Source organism: Talpa europaea (assembly GCF_964194135.1).
Source record: "Talpa europaea genome assembly, chromosome: X".
NCBI classification, from domain to species: Eukaryota; Metazoa; Chordata; class Mammalia; order Eulipotyphla; family Talpidae; genus Talpa; species Talpa europaea.
The window spans coordinates 30872258-30889820 of NC_140081.1; the positions used below are offsets into that span (position 1 = coordinate 30872258).

The 17563-nt window shown below is 37.5% G+C and overlaps 1 protein-coding gene across 1 annotated transcript in view; it reads left to right on the forward strand.

The window, feature by feature from the left end:
• The window catches only part of JADE3 (jade family PHD finger 3), a gene marked incomplete at its 3' end in the record, with an annotated part of 62801 nt that overhangs the window by 14318 nt on the left and 30920 nt on the right, over positions 1 to 17563 (forward strand). Inside the window, exon 3 of the mRNA XM_084258213.1 lies at positions 15094 to 15251. Coding sequence (XP_084114339.1) covers positions 15094 to 15251 — 158 coding nt within the window. The remainder of the gene's footprint in view (positions 1 to 15093; positions 15252 to 17563) is intronic.

Consider the following 17563-nt stretch of genomic DNA (forward strand, 5'->3'; position numbering starts at 1 on the left):
TCTGCTTCATTCATTCATGTGGACTAGACAGTATTCCCCTTTGTGTTATATAGGAGGTAAATGTTTTGGCTTTTCCTCTAAAAATTATTACACAAGTGTTCTGACTAGATATGCTTTAAGAAATTGCCCACTGAGAGATGTTAATGAGAGCAATAAAAGCCAGAGTTATCCATGATGGGCATTTTCATTTTGTGGCTCTGGCAGGTTAAGCATTGCTATTCTAATTGAATTCATAGTGAGGCCCCCTTTGTTTCTGCAAGCATCTGAGTGGCCAAGATGTGAATGCACTGTTGGACTTGGCATAGCTTCTGGGCTGTATGTTAGCCTGTGAATCCCCTCTTTGACCATAATGAGCAGATATCTGGTAAGTACAAAACCTTTTTGTTTCAGGAACTTTGGGGGAAACTACCAATGCATATAAAATAGGCACACAATTAGTAACTTATAAAACGTTTTGACTTCATTAGCTAGGTCAATGTCAACATCCAGACCTCTTGTTCATAATCTTTAATTTAATGGCCACAATGGCCATGTTATATTTTGTGATGTTTCTGTATTACCTTGTGGCCTGTAGAATATTGGTTAAAGTTCTTAACGGGGCTCTTGCATGGGAACCCTGTCTTAGGGAGCTAAACCCCTCACATCTTTATTAACTCAAATCTCCTTTACCCCATCAACAGTTACTTTATGGACTAGATAGGAGAGCTTATCTATATTTCTTTATACTTTTAGAAATAAAGCTTTATGATGATCATCATAAAATAATTGCAGCAAGAATTTACTTAGCAATTACCATGAGCTCAGTACCATGGTAAGCCCTTTATATAAATCCACCCACTTAATCCTCACAACTCCTATAAAGTGTTATTATTCCCATTTTTACAGATGAATTTATGTAACTTGCCCAAAACTACTAAATGGTACAACCAGTAAAACCAATCCAAGTAGTCTGTCCTTGAACCCATACTCCTTTCTTTAAAGACTTCTAATTTCATTTTTAGCGATATAAAATGTTTGCCCGGATCAAACATCAAACTACAAAAGAAAATATATTCAAAAAGATCCAGCTATTGTTTCTCTCTCCTCCCTATTTTCTACCCCTCCTTCCTAAAATTAATCTTTCAAAGTTTTTGGTTTATCTTTTTATTCTTTCTTTCTGAAAATATATACAGATATATGTGTGCCATTGTAGGTATATAAAACTCTGTCTTTATCCAGTATATGGTAAAGCTATTTTGTTTGCCTATATTCATTTTAAAAACTCAAAAAAAAAAGTTATCAGAAGCAAATCTGAAAGTGACCAAGCTAGGTCTTTTGCCTTCACAAAGGAGTTTATTCCGGGTGGCCACCAAGGGATTAATGGGATTGACACCCTAAAGCTGGCTCCTTGAGTGGTAGGTGTGCTGTAATCAGATAAGTAAGGGAGTGTGGTATGTGAGAGGGGGAGGAGGGGAGGGCTTCATGTTTCCAGGTCCAAGGGGTGTCAGGCAGTCTAGGCATCATGAGTCACAACATTAGGCTTTCTCAGCAGGGAGTGTTTCCTGGGGGCCATCACCAGGAAACAATCAGCAGGTGTTTGTTTTTGATGTTACTATCAACATCAAAGAGGTACAGAGAATTTTTGTTAGGGATCTAACAATTTTCCAAGTTTCTGGGAATACTGTTGGAGAGAAATGCATTAGTTGTCAGTTAAAAGTTTATCACAAGAAGGGACGGGCTTTGTAGGGGAAAGCAAAAACAAAGGACAGTTAGAATTTAATTCTGTTTAGTACAAAATCTTAGTCTAGGTAAGTGTTTGTTACAATATGAATGGGGTCTGGGTACAGATTGATGAGATCCTGCCTGGGTACTAAACTTATATTCCTATCCCTTCTTTAGCATTTTATGTTCTGCTTGGTGCTTGAGATGTTTGACTTGGAGCAAGATAAGGCAGACTCTTTCTTGCACTGTGCCTTGAGTGAAAATGCTGCTCTAGAAACCTTGGATCTGGTGGTATTTAATCTGACTTGTTTGTAAAATTGAAATCGGGCTTATCATATGTCTTGCTTTTCTCAAAAGTTGAAAGGGAAAATTATAATAGTTAAGGATTTAAGCCTTCGTTTTCTTAAGAAAAATAAGTATGAGTTGATCGATGTTTTGCAATTTGAGGTTTCCCAGACTTCACAGAGTGTCTGTTGCCTAGTGATTTGATGTTTCTAAAGCCAGGAACAAAGACCACGTTTCATTTGCCTCTACTTCTGTATCTCTTTGTCTAAAGTCTTCAGTTACTCTTCTATTGGATAAATGTGTGTATTTGTTTCCTGGGGCTGCCATAAGAAATACCACAAACTGGGGCCTCCCTAGTGACACAAGGGGTTGCATCTCAGCACTATGAAGCTATCGGCAGCCACTACAGCACGAGTTCGATCCCTGGCCAGGGAAGCTAACCCACATGGTACAGCAGACCTCTCCTGTCTCTCCTACTTCTCCCCTCCGCAGTGTGTTTCAGTAGATCCACCTGTTCTGCTCCCCACTCTCTCTGGTGAATCCCCCCCTCCCTCTCACACACACACACACACACACACACACACACCTGCACCTCTGGCCTATACCTCAGATCTTTATGCATAAATAAGTAAAAAATAAATCTCTCTCTTTTTTTTTAAGAAATACCACAAACCAAGTGGCTTAAAACACAGGGATTTATTCTCTCCCACGGCTGGAGGCCAGAAATCTAAATTCAGCCAGGTTGTACTCCCTCTAGAGACTTTACGGACAGTTCTATTTTTTGCCTCTTTTAGGTTCTGATGGCTATTCGCATTTATTGACTTGTGGATCAATGAATCACACCAATCTCTGCCTCCATGGTTACACTGCCTCCTCTTTTGTCTCACATCTCCCTGTGCCTTTCTTACATAAAGACATTTGTCACTGGATTTAGAGCCCACTTGGATATTCCAGGATGATCTCTTCATCTCAGAAGCCTTAAATTAATTGTATCTGCAAGATCTCTTTTTCTAAATAAGATGGCATTCATAGGCTCCAGAAATTAGGATGTGGACATATCTTTTGTGGGAGCCACCATTCAGCCCACTACAATATGTTTCCAGGCTACATAGGAAACTGTGCAGAACAGATATTCATGAGCAGTTATATCAAGTATAAAGATATGACTTGTGCTATGTGATAGATGATGTGGGGTTATTAAGCCCCAAGCATACCTTGCAGTCAGTTGATTTATTTTGTTAAGTATCACATGGAAAATAATGAAATATTTTAGGAGGCTGAAAAATACTTGGCTGTATTCTTTCCATATCTAAGGTTGGCTTTCCCACTGCACTGTCTTTCCCAAAGGCAGTAAGTAGTTCAGCACAATAGTGAATTGCTACCACCACTTATCCACTGGTACATTAAAGGCAATCTAGGTAATTTATAGTGATGGATCAGAGTGTTCAGCATAATGGTGATTCAGTGTCTCCCACTAGCTACCCAGAACACTGAGCTCTGTGCAAAACATGTTCAATGGATGTCTATGATCCTCTCTTACCTCTTTATATAAAGCATCATATAATAAAACACCAGTTTTTGTTTCCTGTAGACTTTAGCTTTCTCCCTGCAGAGCACCCAATTATCTTTAATTGGCTAGGATTCTTAGTAGGTAGGTCATTTTGGTGCCACCTAGCCACGTAGGTTTGCTTCCCTATTTTTCTCAGGTCATACTATTCATTCTGAATCTCCCCCAAGTGAAACCAACAGGCATTTACAGAGTTGTCCCTGCAAAGTAGCAAATGGAATGAGTCCTTATTGATTTAAATGGTGTCACTTGATTATGTGACAGTTAAGTCCTATACACTGTGTAATGTTACCTTAAACAGAACTGCACTGAGAACTAATTGCTTTATTGGATCATGCTATGCCTCTGATTTTAATGTTACGCAGAAGTTAGTGTTTTTCTTCTGAGAATTTTTATTATCATCAAAGGCTAAAATATTTACTTGATAGCATTGCTTCCTTTGATCTTCCAGAAATGTACACACATATATCTTCAACCTGTAAATAGTTGTTTGCTTTTTTTGCAGAATTAGGAATTAGTAGGTGAGGTATAAACCAATGTCTTTATACTTTTATGTGGAAGTGTATTCTTCCATTGATTGGATGTTAACTAGACCTTTATCACTGAACTCATTGCCAGGTAAGCTTAAAAACTCATAGAATACTTTTTCTTTTGTTGTTGAAACAGAGGAATCTCAAAGCTTAGGTTGTCACCGCTATTTAAGTCATGTTTCCAGTTTTGGTGAGCAAATTTCTATGCCCCTTAATCACCAAGGACCCTTTCAATCAGAGGATAATAGTACATCAAACTTGGATGGATTCCTATTCCCATTTTGTCAGTACCTAATTGTGCTTAGGGTTCAGAAAATAGACTATCAGGAATCTCTTTGCTTTCACGAGTTCAAGTTGTAGCTGTACCCATGTCATCCCCCCAACCTCTGGCCTATGAATGTTCCACACAGCTAGGACTCCCTTTCCCAGTATAGGGTTAGTGCTTGCACTGGGAGCCTCTTGGCTGGCATAGTATAGATATCATTCCTAGATTCCTCACCGCTGAGTTCACTGAAAATGATAGAAACTGATAAAGCAATAAAGGGTTAAAAAAGAAAATGAAGGACATTTTTAAAGAATCTAAATACAAAAGATAATTTAAACTACAAACCTTAAAAACAAAATTCATTATTAAAAGAGCAAAGAATATGTATCTGGTAAATAAAGAAGCTAATGTAATACATAATTATGAAATATGACATGGTTGAGACCAAGTATATGAGTCTTGCCAAGAAGTATGAATGGGCTTAACAGCTATTAAAGTTTTTTTGGCTCTCAAAACAAGACCTAACTATATGAGTATACCACAAATAACTCAGGACAAAAATGACAAGATGGCCAAAGGGGTACCAGGAAAATGGAAATAAAAAAAGAGTAGTGATCCTGATATATCAAAGTATTACTCAATCCCAAAACAAATTAGGCTTTCTAATGCTAAGGGCTACAATTCACCATGAAGTTATAATAGTTATAAATATTTGTATGCTAAATAATGCAACAACCATCTTTATGAAGTAAAAACTATAGGAGATGTAAGGAGACATAGAAACACACTAAGGCATAAAAGACTGTCAGATACCTCTCTCTGAGGTAAACAAACCTCAGACTGAGATGAACAAAATGATCCAAAAAATAGGTGAGAAGATATAAAATCTAAACAACTGTAAGAATAAAGTAGATCTGATGACTATATATCAAATTCTATACCTTATATTCAAGATAATGGAATACATCTCAAATGTTTTTGGTATATACACAAAATATGATCAAATATTATCACAAAGAAAACAAGTAATTTCCATTAAGTAGAAATACTGTAAACAACACTGGTAACAGTGCAGTAAAGTTAGAAATTATAAAAGCAGAATGCTCCTTCCATATGGAAATTTTCAAAAAGGGCCTACCTGGTGGTGCAAGGGGTTCAGACGCAGCCTATGAAGCTGTCCACAGTCACTGCAGCACGAATTTGATCCGCGGCCAGGGAGGTGACCCACATGGCGCAGCAGACCTCTCCTGGCTCACCCACAGCTCCCCTCAGCAGTGTACTTCAGTCATTCCACCTGTTCTGTTCCCCACTCTGTCTCTGGTGAATCCTCTCACCTCTCCCCGCACCTCTGGCCTGTACCCCAGTTCTTGTATATATAAATAAATAAATAACTTTTAAAAAAGAAATTTTAAAACAACTCTTCTATTGAACAACTCTTGGGTGAAAACAAGAAATAAAGCTGAAATTATTATTTTTTTTAAATAATGATAACAAAAACATTCCATTTCAGTTGCTTGCTCCATATCATACATTATATGATGGGGAAAAGGAGACCAACATTGTTCAAGCTACTCTTGATAAGTTTTTCCACGAAAGAATAAAGCAAACACACTTTAATTCTCGATGTTTCTATTGTTTAATCATAGCCTACTAAATAAATACAAGTTCTTTGCTTTCATTACTCTATGCATTTATAGCTAAGAATAAGAGAATTTCTAATATTTTGATGAATATGCTTAAAGGTCATAGAAAAATTGTAATTTCCCCTAAATTATTAAGATTATTTTTCACATTTTCCATATGCACCATCATTTTTATGATTCCACACTTACATGCAAAGTGGAATTGCCTATCCTTTGTCAACCTCTGTGCAAATAAAGTAGAAAACCTTACAATAGATAACTTCTTATAGAAATACAATTACCAAAATTGCCTCCTTTAGAGTAAGGAAGCTTGAAGAGATCACTTTCCAAAGATGAAGTGGAGAAAATTATTAAGGAACTACCCGACTGAAATATGAAGTCCAGATGATTTTACAGGGAACAGATAGTCCCAATAATTCTTAGATTATTTTAGAACATTGTAATGGAAGGAATATATCCTAACTCCTTTTATAAAGTATGTGTAACACTAAATACCTGAATTCAATTAAGATAATACCAAAACAAAGAAAACTGCAGATTATTATCACTAATATGATCTAAAATATTTTTAGAAATTAGAAAACAGTACAATACTATATTAAGAAAATAACATACCAATGCAAGTATGTTTCACTGTTATGAAATGATTATTTCCATATACACTGAAGGCTTTAACAGACTTGATTACCTAGTCATTATAAAACATTCAAAATGGGCCTCCCTGATGGCACAGCGGTTGAGCGCTGGGCTACAAAGCTGCCTTCAGCCTCTGCAGCGCTGGTTCTGTCCTCAGCCGCCGGGCAAGGGTTCCACATGGCGTGCAGACCTCTCCTGCAGCGCTTCAGCAGTTTATTTCATTGGTCTGCGTGTTCTGTTCCCTGCTCTGGCTCTGGTGAATTCTCTCACCCTCCTGCGTTTCTGACTGTACCCAGTGCTTGCATAAATAAATAAATCTTAAAAAAAATAATAAAAAAATTCAAAAAATGAAAACTAAAAAGTTATAAAATATATATGCTACAGTCTTTAAACATTTAGTATCTTACTTAATAGGACAGTACCAGAGGCATTTCTACTAATTTCAGGAGGAAGGCAGACCACTATCCCTGTTACTATTCCAAATTAGTAGAGGTATTAACCAATGTAGTTAAACAAGAAAAACCAGTTGGAGACATAAGACTAGGTAAAGATGATGCAAAACGCTTTATTTGCAGGTGATGTGATAGTTCATATGGAAAACCATAGGGAAATCATTGATAAAACTAATTCAGGTTAGGGCCTCTGCAGTGCCGGTTCAATCCCCAGCCTCCGGGTGAGGGTCCCACATGGCGCGTAGACCTCTCCTGCCACCCACTGCTCCCCTCAGCAGTGTATTTCGTCAGTCTGCCTGTTCTGCTCCCTGCTCTGGCTCTGGTGAATTCTCTCACCCTCCCGTGCTTCTGACTATACCCAATGCTTGTATAAATAAATAATCTAAAAATAAAAAATTTTTAAAAATCAAAAAAACTAATTCAGGTTATAAAACAGTTCAATAAGGTATCAGGATATAAGATAAATATATAAAATCAATAGCGTTTATAATCAATTCTATTCATTCCTAGAAAGAGGACATAAGTGCCTGGGGCTTTTTTTTTTTCAATTTAAATTTTATTTGTATATTCCCCATACAATTACAACCCCCTTATTTTTACCCCAAGCCCTCCTTTCCCTGCCCCCCACACCCCATAGAGTGTCTCTTGTTCATAGTTATTTGTTGATTTTGATATTTTCTTTCTTATAGTTATTCTTTTTCCTGGTCCCTTATTTAAGTTTTCTAGATTCTTGCTATGAGTGAGACCATCTGGGTTTTTCTTTTTCTTTCTGGCTTATTTCGCTGAGCATGATCCCTTCCAGCGCCATCCATGTTGCTGCAATTGCGTGTTTATCTTTTTTGAATGCTGAGTAATATTCCATGGTGTATATGTACCACATCTTCTTGATCCAGTCATCTATTTTTAGGCATGTGGGTTGTTTCCAAAGCTTAGCTATTGTAAATAGTGCTGCTATAAACATAGGCGTGCAGGTGCTCTTTGGAATTGATGTTTCTGTGTCCTCTGGGTAAATACCTAGCAGTGGAATTGCTGGATCATATGGAAGCTCTATGTTTAGTAGGTCAAGAAATCTCCACACAGCTCTCCATAGTGGTTGGACCAGTTTGCACTCCCACCAGCAGTGCAGGGTTCCTTTTTCTCCACAACCTCGCCAACATTTGTTGTTGCGAGTTTTTTTAATATGTGCCATTCTCACTGGTGTAAGATGGTATCTTATTGTAGTTTTGATTTGCATTTCCCTGATTACAAGTGATGTTGAACATTTTTTCATATGCCTGTTGGCCATTTGCATTTCCTCTTAAGAGAAATTTCTTTTTAGCTCTTCTGCCCATTTTTTGCCTGGATTATTTTCTTTGTTTTTGTTGAGTCTTATCAGCTCTTTGTAGATTTTTGTGATCAGTCCTTTATCATTAGTGTTGGGTGCAAAAATGTTCTCCCAGTTGGTGGGGTTTCTCTTTGTTTTTGTTATTGTCTCTTTTGCTGTGCAGAACCTCTTTAATTTGATGTAGTCCCAGCTGTTGATCTTTGCCTTCACTATCACTGCTTTGTGTGATGCGTCTGTAAAGATGTCTTTGAGGTGCATGTCATGTAGTGTTTCGCCTATATTTCCTTCTATATATTTTATGGTTTCAGGTCTTATGTCTAGTTCTTTAATCCATTTTGAGTTGATTTTTGTGTATGCTGTGAGGTAGTGGTCAAGCTTCATTCTTTTGCATGTAGCGACCCAGCACCATTTATTGAACAAACTTTCTTTGCTCCAATGCATAGTCTTTGCTCCTTTGTCAAAGATTAGTTGACCATAAGTCTGTGGGTTTATTTCTGGATTTTCTATTCGATTCCATTGGTCTGTGTGTCTGTTCTTGTTCCAATACCATGCAGTTTTGATGATTATGGCTTTGTAGTATAGTTTGAAGTCTGGGAGTGTGATGCCTCCATTCCCTTCTTGTTTTTTCAAGAGAGCTTTGGCTATTCGGGGTTTTTGGTGATTCCATATGAATTTCATCAATAATTGTTCTATTTCTTTGAAGAATGACATTGAAATTTTGATTGGAATAGCATTGAATCTGTATATTGCTTTTGATAGGATGGCCATTTTAATAATGTTTATTTTTCCAATCCATGAGCAGGGGATGTCTTTCCATTTCTTTGTGTCTTCTTCTATTTCTTTCAACAGTGTTTTATAGTTTTCTTTGTATAGGTCCTTTACCTCTTTTGTTAGATTTATTCCCAAATATTTGATTTTTTTTGTTTCAATAATAAAAGGGATTTTTTTTTTATTTCTTCTTCAGATTTATTGTTTGTGTATAGGAGGGCTACTGACTTTTGCATGTTGATTTTGTAGCCTGCCACTTAACTGATTGATGAGTTGATTTAGTTTTTCTGCGGAGTTTTTGGGGTTCTCTATGTATATTATCATATCATCTGCAAATAGTGATAGTTTGACTTCTTCTTTTCCTATTTGGATTCCTTGTATGTCTTTCTCTTGTCTTATTGCTCTGGCTAGGACTTCCAGTATTATACTGAAAAGCAGTGGTGAGAGTGGACATCCTTGTCTTGTCCCAGATCTTAATGGGAATACTTTCAGCTTTTCGCAATTGAGAATGATACTGGCTGTTGGCTTGTCATATATGGCCTTTATGATGTTGAGGTATGTTCCTTGTTTCCCAAGAATTTCAAGGGCTTTTATCATGAATGGAAGTTGCACTTTGTCGAAAGCTTTCTCGGCATCCATTGATATTATCATATGGTTTTTATATTTCTTTTTGTTGATGTGTTGGATAACGTTGATTGATTTTCGGATGTTGAACCATCCTTGTGTTCCTTGGTCGTAGTGAATTATCTTATGGATACATTGTTGGATTCTGATAGCTAAAATTTTACTGAGGATTTTTGCATCAGTGTTCATATGGGAGATTGGCCTATAGTTTTCCTTTTTTGTGTTGTCCTTGTTCAGTTTTGGTATAAGTGTAATGTTGGCCTCATAGAACGTGTTTGGTATTATCCCTTCCTTCTCAATTTTTTGGAAGAATTTGTGAAGGATAGGCCCTAATTCATCTCTGAATGTTTGGTAGAATTCATTTGTAAATCCATCAGGTCCTGGGCTTTTGTTTTTGGGGAGGTTTTTGATTACCATTTCAATTTCGCAGCTTGTAATTGGTCTGTTTAGGTGTTCTATTTCTTCTTTATCTAGCTTTGGGTGATTGTAGAGTTGTAGGAATTTGTCCATCTCCTCTAGATTGCTGAACTTGTTTCCATATAACTCTCCATAGTAGTTTCTGATTATTCTTTTGATTTCTGCTGTGTCCATTGTGATTTCTCCTGTTTCATTTGTGATCCTGTTTATTTGTGTTTTCTCCCTTTTTTCCTTTGTGAGCCTGGCTAGGGGTTTGTCTATTTTGTTTTTCCGAAGAACCAGCTCTTGGCTTCATTGATCTTTTGGATTGTTTTTTTTTTTTTTTTTTTTTTTTTTTAGTTTCAATTTCATTTATTTCTGCTTTGGTTTTTATTATTTCTTTTCTCCTACTGGTTTTGGGGTTTTTTGTTGTTCTTTTTCTAGATCTTTGAGCTTTGAGATTAGGTTGTTTCTTTGAGTTCTTTCTTGTTTCTTGATGTGAGCCTCTATTGCTATATATTTTCCTCTTATTACTGCTTTTGCTGCATCCCATACATTTAGGAAATTGGTGTCCTCCTTGTCATTCAATTCAAATAATTTTTTAATTTCTTCTTTGATCTCCTCATTAGTCCAGTGGTCTTACAGTAGTGTGGTTTTCAGTCTCCATGAGGTAGGAGAGTTCCTTGCCTTGTTTTTATGGTTTATTTCTAGTTTGATGCCTTCATGGTCAGAAAAGATGGTTGGTATGATTTCAGTCTTGGTGAATCTGTTGATGTTTGTCTTGGGTCCCAGTATGTGATCAATCCTGGAGAATGATCCGTGTCCGCTTGAGAAAAATGTGTACTCAGATTTTTTGGGGTTTAGTGTTCTATAGATGTCTGTTAAGCTCAAGCACTCTAGATCCTTATTTAAAGCTTTAGTGTCTTTACTTACTTTTTGTCTTGTTAATCTATCCATTGTTGATAGTGGTGTGTTGAAGTCTCCCACTACGTATGTGTTTTCTATGATGTCTGTTTTCAAAGATGATAATAGTTGTTTGATATATTTTGGTGCTCCTTCGTTTGGTGAATATATGTTAATGAGTGTTATTTCTTCTTGAAGTATTGTCCCCTTGATCATAATGTAGTGGCCATTGGGGTCTCTTTTTACCCTTTTGAGTTTGAAATCTGTTTTATCTGATATAAGTATAGCTGTTCCTGCTTTCTTTTTTGGTCCATTTGCTTGTAGGATTGTTTTCCATCCTTTAACTTTGAGTCTATTTTTATCTTTTGTAGCTAAATGTGTTTCCTGGAGACAGCAAAAGGTTGGGTTTTGTTTTTTGATCCAGCCTGCAACTCTGTGTCTTTTTATTGAAGAGTTTAGTCCATTTACATTTAGAGTTAATATTGATATGTTAGCATCTGTACTTGCCATTGTGTTTGTCTTTCCTTTGATTTTATTTATTTATTCTTTTTTTTAAATAATAAATTTTATTTTTATATTCCCCATACAATTGCAACCCCCCCATTCTGACCCCAATCCCTCCCTTCCCGCCCCCCGCCCCCCACCCCCCAAAAAGTGTCTCTGGTTCATAGTTTTTTGTTGATTTTGATTTTCACTTTCTTATAGTTACTCATTTTCCTGGTCCCTTACTTAAGTTTTCTAGATTCCTGCTATGAGTGAGACCATCCGGTATTTTTCTTTTTCTTTTTGGCTTATTTCGCTGAGCATGATCCCTTCCAGCGCCATCCATGTATTTATTCTTTTAATAACTTTTTTTTGGCCTTCTTTCGTTGTTATTCATCCCTCTGAGGTTTTGGCTTTAGGACTCCTTGTAGTATTTTTTGGAGTGGGGGTTTAGTCGTAATGAAATTCCAGAGTTTCTGTTTGTCTGGGAAGTTCCTTATTCTTTCTTCGTAGAGGAAGGAGTGCTTTGCATGATAGAGTATTCTTGGTTGGCATCTGTTTTCTTGGAGTCTGTTGACTATGTCCCTCCACTCTCTCCTTGTTTCTTCGGAGAAGTCTGATGTCAGCCTGATTGGTTTTCCTTTGAATGTTATCTGTTCCTTCCCTCTTGTCAGCTTCATTATTTTTTCCTTGTCTTGGAATCTTGGGAGCTTTACTATTACGTGTCTTGCTGTATTTTTCCTTTTGTTGTGGAAGTTTGGTGTTCTTCTTGCTTCTTGTATATCAATTTTCAGCTCCTTCACATTTGGGAAGTTCTGTTCAATTATCTCTTTGAATATTTTCTCTGTTCCTACATCTCTCTCCTTTCCTTCTGGTATTCCTATAACTCTTATATTTCCTTTCCTCATGGAGTCAGATAGTTCCCGAAGTCTTTCTTCGGTCTTTTTCCTTCGTACTTCTCTTTCCTTTTCTGTTTTGGTTCTTTTTATTTCTGTGTTTTCAAGAGTACTTATTCGTTCTTCCATTTCATCTGTTCTTCTTTCATTGCTTTTCCCAGTGTTCTTTAGCATCTCCATTAATTCTTTGATCTCCTGCATTTCTTTTACTTCCCTCTTTAGGACTCAATTTCATTCTTCTGAGTGTTGTTTTCCTTAATGGCTTCCCTCTTTAGGGACTCAATTTCATTCTTCTGAGCGTTGTTTTCCTTAATGACTTCTATCAGTTTTTCCATCACAGCAATTTTAAATTCTTTTTCTGGAAGGCTCAGAAGTTCTTCCAAGTCACCGTAGTTGCAAGCTGGTGGGTGTTTTTTTTTGTGTGTGTGTGGGGGGGGGGGTGTCTTTTTTCTAGATGTTGCTACTTTGCTTGTAGTTTTTCTTTTCCCTGCTGTCTGTCTTCTAATTTGCTTTATGCGTTGGGACACTGTGCTGCTGGTACTGGCTGGCATCTTTTTGGTGTGTTCTTTTTTTTTTTTTTTTAAACAATTTTTTTTAAAGAGGCACGTATTCTTTCGGGAGTTTCAGAAACTGGCAATCCAAACGAGTCAAAAACTGTTATGCCAGAGGTCTAGTGAGACAGTGGTACTTTGAGTATGTTAATGGTCACTGTCACAGAATCTCTCCTCCTTCTGTGTTTAGTTAGTTACAAAGGTGTGCCTTGAAGTCCCACAGACTTCCCTCCAGGTGGGGCAGCTGGATTGCCCTCTGGGTTCCAAATCCCTGGATCCTCCTTTGGGCTCCGACTTCCTGCCAGGTGGGACCGGGCTTGTGGGGGCCTTCAGCTCACCTCGGACTGTGCAGGGCACCTTCTCCCTCTGTCTCCAGGGGGAGCCTTCTGCCAGATTCAAGCAGTCTTAATTGAAGAAAGGTCCCTGTTCTAAAATGGCACTTTGGAGACAGGCACACTCTTCTGCACACCCGGTCTGCTGCCTGGGGCATGTTTTAATGTCAAAAGTTAAGGAAATAATCATAAACGGGATGGGACATATGGAAAGAGCACAGGCACCAGCCAGGCTAAAAGAGCTGCCAATGACTAAAAGTAAAAAATATTCGAGTAGCAAAATAAATAACAATTATTCTGAGTTATAACCCAAAGAATATAATAGATATCCTTGAGTTGATAATGATATAAGTAAATATATAGACCAGGAGAAAGGACAGTTCTTTCATATAGGGGAATTCTAACTAATAAATTTAGAAGGAATAAGGGAATTAGAAATTCACCATTGGAACACCACAGTAGTAATTGTTGCAGGCAAGATATCCACCAGGGATGATAAAAGTAGTCCGTGGCACAGTTTGAGGAGAAACAGGATGTTTTGGTAATATAAAAGTATGTCTTCTAAGATATTTAGTAATTGCAGAGGGAAGCACAGCAATCTAACAATGTAGAAAACAAACAAGAGACTTCCTTAACCAAGTGATCAAGTTTAACATTTCTACTCATAAGATGTTATCATTATACATCCCTGATATAATGCAATGAGATGAATACAGCATCATTTCTGTGTTTTTTTGCCAAAAAAGTAAATAGCCTCAGTCTAATTGTGAGAAAACATCAGATAAACCCAAATTGTGGAGACATTCTATAAAATATATGACCAGTACTCTTCAAAAGTACCACAGTCATGAGAGACAAGGAAAGACCGAGAAGCTCGTGAATTGTAGGCTATTAGGAGGACATGACAACTAATTGAAGTATGTGTGGGATTCTGGATTGAATTGTGGAACTGAAGGATATTGAGGGGGGGAATAGTAAAATTTGAATAAGGCCTGTGGATTAATTAATAGTATTATAACAATGTTGATTAACTGGTTTAGGTCATTGTATTCAAGTTATATAAGGTGTTGACATTAGAGGAAACAACATGAAGGACATAGGGGAGCTCTATTATTTTTCTAACTTCCGTAAGTATAAAATAAGGTGATAGGTAAGTAAACATTTAAAATTATCAGAGAATGCCTATTGCTTAATTTGAGAGTTAATGATTGTATACACTCTTCTAGAGTGACCTGTATTATTGATTTAAATTCAAGGAATCCAAGAAAATAATCCAGGAAGGCTGTTGTTACTAAATCTAGAACAAACTGAATTCCCTGTCAATACTTCAAATCTTTTTCAAACAGAAGTTGGTCTGGTTGTTTAGGAAGTTGGAGATGTTTTTCTTGTTGGAAGTATAGAGTAGGTTGGAATAGTCCCTTTAAAAGGAGGATAGGGCTCCCTGGTAGCCTAGGAGTTAACTCTTACCGGTAATGCCTGAGTTCCATCCCCTGCTAGGGAGCTAATCCACATAAGGCACAGCAGACCTCTCCTGTCCCTCCCGCTGCTCCCCTCAGCAGTGTATTTCAGTCAATCTACCTGTTCTGTTCCCCACTCTGTCTCTGGTGAATCCTCTTCACCCCTGCATCTCTTGGCCTGTACCCCAGCTCTTCTACACAAAAATGAAAAATAAAAAGAGGGTGTTACATGGTGACACTCTTACAGTGATAGTCTTCTCAAGGTGCAATGTCTTCCCAGGTATTCCGGAAGGACCTCATCAGTGCCATGAAGATTCCAGATTCTCACCATATTAATCCTGACAGCTATTATCTCTTTGCGGATACATGGAAGGAAGAATGGGAAAAGGGAGTCCAGGTACCAGCCAGTCCAGACACAATTCCACAGCCTTCTCTAAGGTATTTGCGTGCTTGTATCTGTAATTTAGGGAGTGAATGCTGTTGCAGTTGTCTGCGTTGCTGCTTTGGAAGAGCTATTGAATGGATAGTTATGCATACATAATACAAAGTCACATGTCATATTCACCATTTCACTCAGACTCTAGTAGGAGATTTTATCAGGCGAGGATAGGTCAGTAGAGTCAAGCTCATTTATTTACAGATATATGTGCCCATTCTCAGGATGAAACTGTTTGAGGTTCAATATGGAATATGATAAGGTTTTGGGGACCGAGATTTCCAAGTCTGACTCAACAATCAGTAGCATTTAAATTAGTCTTTGAAGAGAAGCAGAGCATTAATTACATAATCCTGTAATAACTCAATTAATACATAACCACTAAAGAAGTTGCTTCAGTACCTAATAGAGGCCTCATAGTGATCGCATCTATAAACAGAGGGCCAAAACATGCAGAATTTGTAAAATGCATTAACTCAAAAGAGGATAACTGGAATAATTGGGTTGACTATAAGCTCATGGCCTTCATATGCAAACACTTGAGAAGAAAGTTTAAGAACTTTTCAGCAAGAAGTAAGTTCAGCTCATCAGGAGTAGTAACTGGTTTTGGAAACCAGTTTTTCTTATTGGACTTTGTGTTCCCAGTGCCTTTCACAGAGGCTAACATGAAATAAAATGCTTTGATAGAAATTTGAGTGAAGGAAGGAACGGAGAAGGAATGGAGGGAATCGAGTGACTATAAAGTAGATCACTGGATAAAGGGACTGTTGTGACATGCTGGTTACTGTGAGATATTGTGTATCATTGTACATATATCTATTTCTAGTACATATTAGGTTTTTAAAAGGTAGAGATTACATCCTTGAATTCTCTACCCCCAACACCAGTCCTAATCATGTTCCAGAAATGCTTGTTATATCATTTCTAGAAACCCTTGCCCAGACTGTCCCACCCAACCTCTATTTCTATGCTCTGTTAAGGAAAGCTCCACAGTGTTGCCCAGCATATGTCCTGATCATCACTAGCTCATCATTGATACCATATCCTGCCTCCTAAAAATCAGAACAGCATCAAGAATGAACACAAGAGTAAGGCATTTTCCAGTCCTTGTTTCAGTATTTTTATATAGACTTGAGCCTCAACCCAGTAGTAATGATGAATCCCTCCTCCCATCTAGGATTATGGCAGGGGAAGCGTAGTAGATAGATCTTTTACCACTGCCCAGTAGTAATAGGGACACCTATTCCCCATGGTGTCAGTGGAAGCTACAAAGGGAGCAATAGTGAGGCACTCTTACCAATTAAGTGAGGAAGGTATCAGTGGAGGCATTAAGGGGAGCCAGAACTCCCAACCTCATTTAGCAGGAAGAGGCCCCACCCTCAGATGACAATAAAGACCAAATAATGAACCAGAACTTCTGTAGCCACCTGGCAGTAAAGAGGTGGTATTTCCTCCCCCCTCAACCCATTCTCCACCCAGATCATTGTCAGAAGCTAGCCAAAACAAAATTTAAAGACTCCCAGATCTTGTAGCATAATATCCATAGTGTCCAAATTTCAGTAGAAAGTTACTCATATCAAGAACCAGGATCTCACCTTGATCAAAGACAACCAATAGATGTCAGCACCAAGATGACAAAGATACTAGAATTGTCTAACAAAGATTTTAGAGTAGCCATCACAAAAATGTTTCAGCAAGCAATTATGAACACACTTGAAGCAAGTGAAATAACACTCCCCCCCCCCCGCCCGCATCCTGATGTTGGCAATTTTTATCTCCCTTTTTTCTTAATACAGGTTAGTTTTATTGATCATTGCACACCACTGTCTTTTGTTTCATTTTTTTTTTTTCATTTCAATCCTTCTGCTTACTCTGGGTTTATTTTGCTCTTTTTCTAGTTTCCTGAGTTGGAAGTTTAGCTTATTGATTTGAGACTTTTCCTTTTTTCCATTGTAAGCATTTACTGTTACAGATTTCATTCTCAGCACTGTTTTGCTTGCACTCCTCAAATTTTGATGCATTGTATTTTCATTCTCATTCACTTCTGTGTATTTTTTCCCCATGAGATTTCTTTTACCCATAGATTATTTAGAAGTGTAGTTTTAGTTTCCAGGTGTTTGGAGATTATCTTTCTGTTACTGGCTTCCAGTTTGATTCCATTGTCATTAGAAAATATACTCTGTATAATTAAAGTTTATTCAGATTTGTTGAGGTTTATTTTATGATCCAGGATATGGCCTGTCATAGCATGTTCCATGAGTGCTTGAAAACACAAAATATGCTGCTGCTATTGGGTGGAGTGGTCTATAAGTGT